The sequence below is a fragment of the Panthera tigris genome, chromosome B1 (genome assembly GCF_018350195.1).
Source record: "Panthera tigris isolate Pti1 chromosome B1, P.tigris_Pti1_mat1.1, whole genome shotgun sequence".
Classification (NCBI taxonomy): Eukaryota; Metazoa; Chordata; class Mammalia; order Carnivora; family Felidae; genus Panthera; species Panthera tigris.
This window is the reverse complement of record NC_056663.1, coordinates 145,068,031-145,080,914: the sequence shown is the minus strand read 5'-3', so window position 1 is coordinate 145,080,914 and position 12,884 is coordinate 145,068,031. Positions and strand designations below refer to the sequence as shown.

The 12,884-nt window shown below is 40.4% G+C and overlaps 1 protein-coding gene across 1 annotated transcript in view; it reads left to right on the top strand.

Moving 5' to 3' along the window:
- Nucleotides 1-12,884, top strand: part of LOC102966372 (alpha-fetoprotein-like) — a 51,894-nt gene that overhangs the window by 26,043 nt on the left and 12,967 nt on the right. The window contains exons 9-12 of the mRNA XM_007086972.3: nucleotides 598-730; nucleotides 2,603-2,700; nucleotides 4,875-5,013; nucleotides 7,526-7,752. Coding sequence (XP_007087034.2) covers nucleotides 598-730; nucleotides 2,603-2,700; nucleotides 4,875-5,013; nucleotides 7,526-7,752 — 597 coding nt within the window. The remainder of the gene's footprint in view (nucleotides 1-597; nucleotides 731-2,602; nucleotides 2,701-4,874; nucleotides 5,014-7,525; nucleotides 7,753-12,884) is intronic.

Genomic DNA, 12,884 nt, shown 5'->3' with positions numbered 1-12,884 from the left:
TTCCTCAGGCTCTAGTGTTCCAGCTATAAACTGAGGTGGCTGGATAAGATAAGTTTGCCTCCTGTGGTTCTGTGATTCCTTTGTAAATATCCTAGAGTCCAAATTTCTCTTTCTTGTAACACAGAAGAATGTGTAGATTATGCTTGGACTACTCAGGTTTGAATGTTTATCTGGACAAGAGGGGAAGATGGTGATTTAATACCTAGCTGGCACTTTCTTTCAAAAAAAATTCTAATACTTATAAAATCTAGCCTCAAAGATGCCTGAGAAAAATGTACTCTCATTCAAACACTTGAAATTAATTTCTCATAAAAGTTCCTGTGCCAGGAACCCATCAGCCAATCAGATTGTTTTAGTTTCAGATTCTGAATCTGACACCCACTCCTGTGTGACTTTGGAAAAATCACATAATTTTACTGACTTGGTTTCCTTCTCTCAAAATGAAGTCAGTAAAACCTCCCTGCCATCCTCTCAAGGTTTCCAAATGCCTAAAATCAATTACAATATTGAATAAATTTTATAATCATAATTGGCTTTTGAGAGAAAACTCATGACTTCTAAATTTTACTGTTTACTATCTGTTTCATATGGATATAGGTTTCTTTATGAATATTCAAGAAGACATTCAGAATTGGCAGTTTCTGTGATTTTAAGAGTGTATACAGTATATCAAAATTTATTGGGAAAATGCTGTAAATTAGAAAATCCTCTGGAATGCTATAGCCATGGGGTAAATTCCTTTTTATTTTTTAACTTGTTACTCACAAGTGATTACAAACATGAGAATAATTCCAGCGCTGTTAATAGTGTCCTATTTTGTAAAATGATCGTGCATATGCTTGTGAATTGCGAGCACTGAACAAGGAATGTGATTCTCCTCTAAACCAAAGGCCACATCGTCATACTGTAGCAGTTCTCTATATGAATCCCTGTCTTGTACATTCTGTGCTTCACGAAACCTTCTCTGTGCAATCTCCTCTTTTAGTGAGTGTCTCCTGGGCATAGTAGCTAGCAGCATGAAAGCACAGTGTATTAGGGTATGGGAAGGTTGACAGTTTCCAACAAGCAGTCCCGGAAACCATCCTTATTTCAGGCCAGATGATGTTGTTTACAGGCAGTAGCTCCGTTATGCATTTGACATGAAAAAAGCAGGTGACCTTACAAATCTGACCAGGTGATCACTTATCCACGGATTACCAGGAACCAAGTGACTCTGGCTTTTGTTATCTAAGCAGTGGCTTACATGTTTACAGAGGGTGGGGTGCTGGTGGAGGCTTGAAGGCATCCCTTGTCCTGTCTGGGCCCAAGCAGGTACATCTATCATCTTTCTGTTTCTAGAGGGAAGGATCGATGAAGGTAATTTAGTCCCCTGTAGGTGAGCACCCTTTTGTAGCCAGTAGACCTCCACAATAATCACTATGATAATAGCATAAGCATGAACGTTAATAACAGGAGCGTGGGTGTTTAGAGTTTACAAAGCGACTTTACCACCAGCGTCCTATTTGATCCTGACACCAGTCCAGTAACATAGGTAATGCCAGAATTATTAACTGTATTCTGGATGACGGTATTGAGTTTTAGAAGGTTTAAAAGACTTGCTCAATATCACACAGGCAGTAAAGGACAAGGCTAAGGGTTAAGTCCAGGTAAATAGTTTGCAAATCTGGTAATATTTTCACTGTAACAAACACTGCTTATTAGGATCAGGTGCACTGGGTCTGATTGGTTAAGATGATAACCAGTCCTCCTACTGAAGAGCTAAGGTTAGAAGGTCGCTTGTATTTTCCCACTGGAATTTTATGTGCATGGCTGAAGAACTCTTTGAACTTGCGGTTACTTCTGAGAATTCCATTTGATTCATTTCAATGTGTATTTGTGGAGTGCTGTACTATATTGAAGGCTGGTAGATGTTTTTATTAAACCATGACTTCTTAATATGTATCTCTATTTCTTAAAAAATTTTTAATGTTTATTTATTTATTTTTGAGAGAGAGAGAAAGAGAGACAGAGTGTGAGCAGGGAGGGGCAGGGAGAGAGGGAGACAACAGAATCTGAAGCAGGCTTCAGGCTCTGAGCTGTCAGCACAGAGACCGATGCAGGGCTCAAACTCATAACTGTGAGATCATGACCTGAGCCGAAGTCAGATGCTTAACCGACTGAGCCACCCAGGTGCCCTGTATCTGTATTTCTATTCCTATATCTATATCTCTTTATCTGTGCTGTTTATGTAAAAAGGCTGTCTTATTAAATATAACCAACACACTCTGACCAATCAAACTTAGCTCTATAAACTACCTTTAGGAATCTCTTTTTGGCTTGATGAATGATTGCCTTATTCTTATAAAATACTCCATTTAAACCCACAAATGAGTTTATACACCAGAAACTAAACATCAATCTCGTACCACTTCTTTTCTCCGCAAAGTACATGGACATTCCTGCTTTACCAAAACATGTTTTTCAAGATTTGCAAACTCACTAAGTAAATAAAGCCCTGGATTTAGGAAAACAGTTACATTAAACTGTTACAGAAGACGGTTTTGCAATCTTACCTCAAGATATATTGTTACAGTGATAAACATTGATTATCTTTATTTTCCAGAAAGAGATGTTCCAAAGAGTGGTTGGTGAAAGCCATGAGCGTATAAAAAATTACTGTGATTTACGTGAGAAATTAGGAGATGCTAACTTCCATGACAGGTATGCTTCCAAGATATTGTCCAGGTTTATATGTTTGTTGGTGAGTTTTTGCTAACTCCTGATGCTGAGAGCTGCTATGAGTCTATATCGAACCTTAAAATGTCAGAGGCCAAGGAAAATGTGAGTTCAAAATTAACCTATCTTTGTCTTAATAATACAGATATCTACGCAGACTTATGTGCCTTTACCTGGCTCTCCAGGCCAGTTTCCAGAATTCTGGTCAACGCCCACAGGTTAGGGAACCAAGCAGGCCTTGACTCCCGTCCTGCAGTCTCTTCAGGGTCCTCTCCCTCACACCCCTCCCTCATATCCCTCACACCCCTCCCTCATATCTCTCCCTCACACATTTAGTTTGGGGGGCTTTGCCTGCAGGGTTTTTTGAATGTTTATTTTTGAGAGAGAGACAGACAGAGTGCAAGCGGGGGAGGGGCAGAGAGAGAGAGGGAAACACAGAATCCAAAGCAGGCTCTAGGCTCCAAGCTATGAGCACAGAGCCCAATGCTGGGCTCGAACCCACAAACTGTGCGATCATGACCTGAGCTGAAGTCCGACGCTTAACTGACTGTGCCACCCAGGCACCCCTGCCTGCAGTTTTAAGTCAAAGCTACAACAATCTAACCTAGGGTCCCTTTGTCAGTTTCAAGTCAGTTCCTATAGCAAATTTAGTATTTTCAGCACCCAGGGTAGAGATACCATAGCTATTTGCCAGTGAGAATACATAAACCTCTTGTGTGCAGAGACTGGTGGAACCCACTGTATTTAAAAGATTGGTATACCCAAAAACAAAAACCAATTTTTAGTAATCTTTAGGATCTTACTGTAATAGTCTATTTAGAAGCAGAGTGTTGGGGAAAAAATCAGTTTGATATAGTGTCCAATAATATTGAGCTTAAAATAGATGTCCAGAATCATAGATCCAGAAAAACGTATTCTTTCCGAGAGAATATTTGGCTTATTACTTCTATGTTATGTTTGGTTGCAAATATCTGGTTTAAGGATTAGATGTTTGGTTCTCAAACTTTACAATACATCAAAATTACCTGGAGGACTTGTTAAAATACAACCCCATCCCCAGAGTTTCTGATTCAGTAAGTCTGGGATGGGGCCTGAGAATGTGCATTTCTAGTAAGTTCCCAGGGCTGCTGATACTGCTGGGCTAGGAGTCCCACTCTGAGAACCACTGGATTAGGTTGCTTGTTTCATTGGATGTTACAACTAAATTCTTTCCCTGACTCCATTTCAATATAAAATGCAATGATCGAGTCTGATTTTTTGTTGTCTTCACATCTGGGTCTGTAAGAGTCTTCTTCCTTAAAAAATCTTTCTCATGTCCCTCTGTTCCCACCACTTTCCTAGTTCAGGGTATCAGCGTCTCTCAACTGAATTTCCGGAAGAGTCTTCAAACTGCTTCTTCCTTCACATTGCTTCTTGCTCACCTCCATTCATTCTTTATATGGCAACTATAATTACCCTAAAAATAATGCAGTTCTGATTCTGTAACTGAGCTTTCTTTCTTGTTCTGTTTCTGATTCCCAATTTCCTGCCCCCCCCAAAACAAAACAAAACAAAACAGAACAAAACAAAACCCACAAAACCAAACCAAAATCACATTCAGTGGCTCCCCTCCCACTTGCACTCCCTTTCACCTGGTTCATTTTTGTTGTTTTTAGATCTCAGCTCACGTGTCGTTTCCTCCAGGAGGCCTACCTGACCTGCCTGGGATGGGACTGCTTGCCATTCCATGTGTATCTACAGCACTGTGTACTCCCCTCACTACCTCAAGGGTACCTGTTATCTTGCCCAGTACGGTGTGAGCCCCATGAGAGTAGGCACTATTTGCTGATCATTGTTGTAGGCCCCTGTTCCTACACATTGTAGACAACCAATGCAATCTTTAATGACTGTGTGTACAATTATTTCAGAAGCTGTCATCCAAATTAGCTGTCATAGTATCTTTGGTGGATCAGGGTAGAGCAAAGTGTGAGGTGAGAAGAGAATTCCAGGTATATTGATGAAGTTATTGGGCCATTGGAATAAAGATTAAAAAGAATTAAACCCAGTTTAATGCTTTGTTCAGCCTAAACCACAGCTTGTCAAATATTAAGGAAAACTCTAGAATTCTTCATCATAGGCACATAGTCGTTGCCAGGAGTAAGAGGAAATTATTCTTTCAGGCTCATAATCCTTTATACTAAGAAAGTCCCACAACTATCTGCTCAAGAGTTGGTTACGTTCACGAAGAACATGGCAGCTGCTGCCACCAAATGTTGCCCACTGAGAGATGAGCAGCGATTTGTCTGCATGGAGGACTCGGTAAGCACATCTGTGACTTCATGTTTGCCTGTTCTTAAAGTCCTAATCCCCAACCTCCAGCAATCCATCTCATATTTGTGGACACATTCATGAACTGTCAATGGAGCATAATACTTCTGTCCTCAGGAGAAATTCTTTTAGGCCAACTAATGCCAATTGTCTTGATTAGCAGCAGGGGTAAGACTGTCACTTCCCTAATGGTGGCAATATCAGATTTAACACGTCTTTGTCTGGATCATACCCTAGGGTCTAATTCTTGGATTTTCAAGTCAACAAAAATGACTTTGCCAACAACTTCAAAGATAATGCTGATTTTAAACTAACTCGAATGTATAGGAAAACAACAACAGCAACAAACTAGTCTTCTTCCCATGTTTCTCCTTTAATCTTACATAACTATCACACTCACAACATCTCTGACACCAAGTGTTTTCCCCCACGACAAGCAATTCTGTGTGACACCAGCTGATTATCCTACAATTTGTCTCATTCTGACACCATCTGTCTGGAGATAGTGTCAGATCCCACAGGTTAAGGGCTCAGTCCTATAAGACTGCTCCCATCCCACTTCAGATAACAATTACAAGTCCAATTGTAATTCTGTGTGATTCTGTGTGATTCTGACTGGTGAGCTATAAATCTGAGGTTCCCATGACTCCCTCCTCAGGTTTGATTAATTTGTTAGAGCAGCTCACAGAACTCAGAGAAATACTTACTTAAGTTTACAAGATAAGTAAAATGTATGATAGAGGATACAGGTGAACTTCCAAATGAAGAGATGCATAGGACTGGAAGAGATACATAGGGTCTGGGAGCATCCTGAGTGCAGAAGCTTCTGTCCCTGTGGAGTTGGGGTGTGTCACCCTCTTAGTATGTGGATGGGTTCACCCACCTGGGAGCTCTTCAACACCCATACTGCTGGGATTTTATAAAAACTTCCTTATGTATACATGATCAATTATTAACTCCATTTTCAGGCCCTCTCTCCTCTCCGGAAAATGGATGGGGGGGACTTAAAATTCCAAGCTTCTAATCACTACTTTGTCTTTCTGGGGACCAGTGCCCATCCACGAGCCCACACAGAGTTGCCTCATTAGGACAAAAGATGCTCCCAGTGCTCTTATCACTTAGGAATTTACAAGGGTTTCGGAAGACGGTTGGCAGGATCTAGGGTCAAAGATCAAATATTTATATTTTCTATTATCTCACATCAAACTCACAAGTGTTAAATTTATTAGACAGAATACCAGTGTGTTCATTTACAATGAGAAGTGTCTTTCCAATGACAGCAATAATTGGGCCTAACAACTAGACTGCACTTTTTCCTGGATCAGAATACTTGTGACGATGAAGTAGGATATGACTAGTGCAAATGGAATCAGAAGAAGGGAAAGAATAGTCTTAAGGGATATTTCTTCCAGGCTATAGTGAAGAATGATAAATTATGTCTTCCTCACAATGGAGAACATCCCTCTAGGGACCTGTACGCTCACATCTCCAAGATGTAGGCTCCAGGTCTCTCTCGAGTGGTATTATTTTAACACTACTAAATTCTTGTGTGGTGACAGCTTTCTCTGCCCTATGTTCTTGATAGAACAATTCTTTCATGCTAAATTGGTCTTTCTTCTGATAAAATATAATTTTTTTGATTGCAGATTTAAAACATTATTATCTAGCCTTGTCTCCCTTTTATTTTATTATAATTTTTTGTTATCTAGTCCCTGCCTTTCTTGGGGAAGGACTTTCAGTTAGACTTCTAGATTCCTAAAGCCCTATTTTTAGGTGATCTCTTTGGTTGCATTTAAAATGGATAAACTCATACATGAAATGTTGATGCTTATTGGCCTCAATAACTTCATCCCCAAATACCTAAATGATAGGGATTTGGGGGTAGTCGTACTTGGAAAGGCACATGGGCAGGCTTGCAGAGAGCATCAGGATAACAATCAGACACCACAGAAGCAAGGCAAGGTGACAGCTTTAGAAGAGGACCAGAAAATGAAGGAGATAATTGAAATAGGATCCAAGGATTTCTCTCATCATTCATTCATTCGGCAAATATTCATAGAGCATCTATCATATGCCAAGTTCTGTGGCAGTTACAGATGTCCACTTACAAAAAAACAGAAACAAATTGGATTTGAGCTTCAGTCATATAACTGAGTCAAATTAGCAGTGCTGTTGACTTGAGGCTTGATTTTAATTTAAAAGAACATAAGAAACTCCAACCTTAAGTCAACCCTGGTCTATAAACTGGACTGGAGAGGAACCTGGAAGTGGAGTCCAAGTGAGCTCAACTTGAGGATGAGAAGAGGGAGGACAAGTCTGGGAACCAGGCTGCACTTGACCCTCCTGATTTTTCCTAAACAGTGAAATCCAGGATGAACTAGCAGAAACCAGAATCTGAGAATACTTATTAGCCCTATTTTCTATGGAGTAAAAAAAAAAAAAAAACAAAAACAAAAAATGACCACAACCTTATGGCTTTTATTTTAATTCTCTTCTGGGAAAGGCAAAACTAATTCTTGGAGCTTTATGCAGAAGACACGAAGCAGAGCCTATCAATGCTGGTGTGGGTCACTGCTGTGAGGACTCCTATGCCTTCAGGAAGCCATGCTTTGATGATCTGCAGGTAGATAGAACTTACATTTCTCCACCTTTATCCTGTGACCAAGTCATCAGCCTTAAAGAGGACTTGTGCAAAGCTCGGGAGGAGCAATTCCAAACTGAGAAGCAAAAGTAAGAATCTTTGTTTAGTTTGTTCTCTAATTTGTTCTGCCAGCAGGGGAGCAGGTACGGAGAATGGTAAACTGGGCTCAGATATAAACATTGTATAATGAATGGATCAGCTAAATGTTACGTTGGAGGTCCAGTAGAATTGAGAATGTTGGCATATTTTGCAACTATGGCTATCGTGGTTGCTACCCCAATCAGATCGGTTAAGGAGATTGAGTCTATTGGTCAGAAAATATTGACAGAGAAGTATATTAAAGTATTTTTCCTAAAATGCAAAATTTGGAACATTTGTGCGTGGGTGCATGCATGTATGTGTGTGTGACATATACATATATAATGCATATGAAAACATTTATAAATTAGATAATTTTATGAATGTAAGTTATTACTTTGCAAAGTGCTATTCTGATTTGGCTGCTGTTACCAATACTGAAGTCTACTGGTCAGAAATGCTGCCAGTAGAATACAACGTCTTTACGTTTGAACAGGGTTTCCCAATGTGTATTCTAATGTAAAAGGGTTTCTGGATGAAGTCAGCAATGGGGTCTGTGGGTTGACTGCATGAGTCTGTTGATCTGGGGCGAGCCTCAACCATTCTCAGCTGGGCTTGCTCAGAAGACTCTATGGTCAGCTGCTAAGTCAGCTGGGAGCTGGCTGGCCTGGGCCACATGGTCTTCTGTCCTCCAGCAGGCTTCTTCACATGGCAGCTGGGAGAAAGTGGCTGTGTGGAGGCCTCATGAGGCCCAGGTTTGGAAGCATGCAATGCCAATGCTTCTGTAAAGTAGGTCATGGGGGCAGCCCAGATTAAAGTGGTATGGAAATAGACTTCATTTCTTGATAGGAAGGGTTGGGAAGTCACATCATAAAGGACATGAATACAGAGAAAGATGGACAATTGGTCCATTTTTGTAATCTATCAGCCACCTGTGGATCATTAATATAGCTGTTGAAACTATAGAAAATGACAAATGTCAAGATAATGGTGGAAAAAGAGGCGGTTAACTGGGTCTGAAGTCATCAGAAATGAGGGGGATGACAAGACTTTCTATATGCGGCAGAAATAAGTAAAGATAAGGGGTGTCAGAGTTTGATAACTTGTACTTCAAAGGAGCTGTGGTTTTCAAATGAGAATGAAGGAGTTATATTGAAAGCAGTAAAAAAGAACTAGATACAAAGGTAAGTGGATTTCAAGCAAAAACAGTCTCATCTTGCAAGGTCTTGGGGGAAGTTATGTGCTCTGGGTAGCCTCCTGTTTTCGTTTAGAGCAAGACAGAGAAGTTCAGAAGAGAAGCTGTGGATATGGGAATGTTTTCTTTTTTTTTAATGTTTATTTTTGAGAGGGGGGAGGGGGAGAGAGAGGGGCAGAGAGAGAGAATCTGAAACAGGCTCCAGGCTCTGAGCTGTCAGCACAGAGCCAATGCGGGGCTCGAACCCATGAACCGTAAGATCATGACCTGAGCCAAAGTCGAACGCTTAATGGACTGAGCCACCCAGGTGCCCTGGGAACGTTTTCTTGAGAAAGCCTCATGTTACAGAGGAGACAGAGGACCAAAAGAGCAGGGGATGGGTCAGATTAAGGGCATAGAAACATCAGCATGATGACAGATGATCTGGGAGGCTTAGATTTCTGGTTGTTGACTGAGGCTGAGGTGACAGAGGTATCATGGGCTGGGCTTTTGAAGTAGCACACACAGCACAGAAAACTTTAGGGCAGCTGATTTGCTCTTTGCCACTGACAGCACAGGTGATTAAGATCTCACAGGTGGTTGGCATTTTCTCCAATTCTCCCCACTCCTGCGTGGACGGATCGAACGGAACTCATTGTCAGGTCTTAGTAAAGAGACTACTTGCTTGCTGCTGAAGACAAAGAATTATCTTTCTTAGTGGCATTGATCATCCATCTCTTCGCTCCCATTCAGCTCCTGAGCTTAGAGCCAAGATATTCTCATGGTCCAGGCATTCTCCCTCAGCAGGAATTCTGCTGCTGGTGAATGTGATGTTAGAGGCCCCATTTGGAGTTGCCAAAAGTGACTGTTCTAGAAAAAGCCAAAGGGTGAAATTCTAATATCCCTGAATCAGCAGGATGCATTGAAAGCACTCCTACCCCTGACGGCGGGGCGGTTCCCTCCTAATGCCCCTGATCATGTCCTCAGGAGAAAACATGCAAGCCCTCCTCCTCATTGTTCCTTCTCCCCCAACTTCATTAGAAATGATAGCTTACTGTATTTCTAGTTAATTTATTTACTCAAAGACATGCATTTGCAGGGTCTAAATACTATTGGTCCAACAATATCATCTTGCCAAGTGAGGCAAAGTTTTTGTTGCTTCTGGAACGAATACATACTCATGGGCAGCAAGCACAGGTTGTTGCTTGGTCTGTTTTATCACAGTACTTGCAATTCCTACGCCAGCTGACCCTTGGAATCCTTTCTTCAGTTCTCCAAGGTGAGCCAATCACAAACTAGCCTTTAAAACCTCCCAGTCAACACCCAAAGACTGTTGAGACATTTAGTTAGCCATTCTTTCTTTAGTTCAGGCTTGATGTGAGAATGTAGAAGAACGAGGTCTCTTTTACTTCTAGCGTGCAAATTTTCTTCCTCTTGAGGAAGTCTCTGAGTATAGATAGGCACTACTCTATGTATGGCATCTCATCAAATTCTTACACACAAATTTATGAGGGAGATAACATTATATGCCATTTTAATTGTAAGGAAACCGAGGCTCAGAAGGCAAGAAGACTTAGTATGAGACTATGCAACAGGTAAATAGTTGTTGAGCTGCAATTTTCACCCAAGCTATCTGGCTGTAACTACCAACATATAGCTCTTAGTGTGCCAGAATCAAGGGGTTATAATATTAGTTATAATTTTTTAAACATTGAGTTATTCTATAAAGGCTAGATAATAAAAAGTATAAAATATTAGGAATCGTCCCTGTCCTGGCGAAATCACTGTGTTCTCTGTATGGAGAAAACAATAGCATACAGATAGTTAATGTAGAGATTTCTGGAATATTCTGGGAGGATCCACATTGGGAGTCAAGGGTCAAGCTGGAAAAAAACCTTCTTACTTCCTGGGATAGCGGCAAGGGCTCTGTATGGCTGGCTATCACAGCATAAATTTGCAAAAACACAAAAGGAAAACCAAGCAAAGGAGTTTCTGGAGAGGAAAGAAAAATTCAGCAGGATAGAAGAGAAGGTAGGAGTTGAGATCATGTAATAAGACAGAGACAATAAAAAGGAAATAGAAGTTCGAAGTAAAAGAATTTAATTGAGTTAAAAATACTGAGTGGCAATGAGAAGATTTAAGAGAGTATATAAAGATTTAAGATAGTATATAAAGACTAGACTATGCTTTAAATGAAGTGGTGGGTAAATTTCATGAAAAGAAAAGATTAATATCATAGAAATGAAAAACTGAAAACAAGTTGATGGTACTGAGAATCAAAACTAGGATTTAAGATTTAAAAAGGTAAGTTAAAAATTTTAAGCTAAAAACATAAAGAATTAAGGGAGCTTTTTAAAAATTTTTATTATAATTTTTTTTAAGGGAACTGTTTTTACATAACAGCAGTAGGGTTGGTAGGTAGAAAGATCAGAGTGGGAGAGGAAGGAAGTGGTCAGGAGGGGTAAATCAACTCCAAGCAGGTCACAAGTATGTGGCAGTCTGGGGGGGAGGGAGTCAAGCTTTTAAGTGGCACAGAATCCCCCATTTTAGAAGCAGCAGCCTTTATATCTGGGGTTTTAAGGAGAGATATCATGACATCCTAATACCCCTGCTATGAATCTCATTCCCAGACTTTTTGTCTTCTCATAATGGGATCCTTTTCTTCCCCTTGCTGGTTCTAGGACGATTGGAGTGTTTCTCCTGGTTGAAAGAAGCAGTTGCTCTCTGGTGTTCTGGAAACATAGCAGTCTTGCCCGTTTTCCCCCTACTGGTCCCTCTGGGGAAGTGCCTTTGGAAACCAGCCCACCCAGCAGGAGAAAGAGGAAAGCCTGGTGACTCAGGCATAAGTGAAGGAAGGGAGAGAAACTTTTGGGGGTGAGACTAGAGAGTTTGGGAGGGGCCAAGCCATGAACACACTTGGATCCCACAGCTTGTGAGACAAGAGGAGGGTATAGACAAGGGAGCTTTCCTGCCTCTCCCGTTAGGTTTCTCTATTACTGTGGGATCTACAGCTCAAATCCTCAGGGGAATTGTAAAGATGCTCATTAATTATTTGCTGAATGAATAAGTGAATAAATAGGAGGAGAGCTGTGACAATGTACTATTTATTGTGGGAGTCAGGGAGGACGGGAACCATGGTTGGAAGCAACCGTTAATTTGAAATGGAAGCAAGTTGTGCTATGATTATTATAATTGTTCATCGTTCTTATTATCTTTGACATTATTTATTGCCTTAAGTGCACCAGTTACTGTACTCAGCTCTTTAATACGTTATTTTTGGTCCTTGCAAATACCTTGCAATGTAGGTGTTCAAATTTACTTTTTATAAAGGTCAGAGAGGTTAAGAATCTCGCTTACCATCACACTAACTAGTTGAACCAAAGTAAGTTTGACTTCAAAGTCTGTGCCCTCTATAGGATATTAGAAGGAAAGAGAAGTCCAGATTTTGCATGAACCAGGGGTAAACCTCGTCCCCTTCCTATACCAGCTTCTGGCCTTTTGGTGCTGAATCCCCTAAGCCAGACTACAGAAGCCCCAAATGAGTGTTTGGAAATAGGGTCATTCTCACAGTATAAGTATCCATGACAGCTAGTGTTTATTGCCTGGGACTTAAGTAACCCTATGCTTTCATGGATAGGTCAGTGAATTTCATCATCATGGGTAATATTGGTTCTATAGGAAAGTATATTTTAAGACAAAACCCACCAAATTCCAATGGGAAATAGCCTGTATTTCTCCACCTTTACTAATTAATTTCTTAAAAACCGATACTGATTATTCGAAGGTAGGGTAAACTTCTTTGATTATTTATCTAACCATACAGACTTAAATTATATAGAGGCACTTAGAAACGAATACAGCATTTTCTTTCAAGTGGGATCAAGTTTAGGTCTAATTAGAAGAGTAAATATGTACAGAACAGCTGGGTAGAAAAAATGCTGATACTATTCTATTTCTTTTTAAAATATT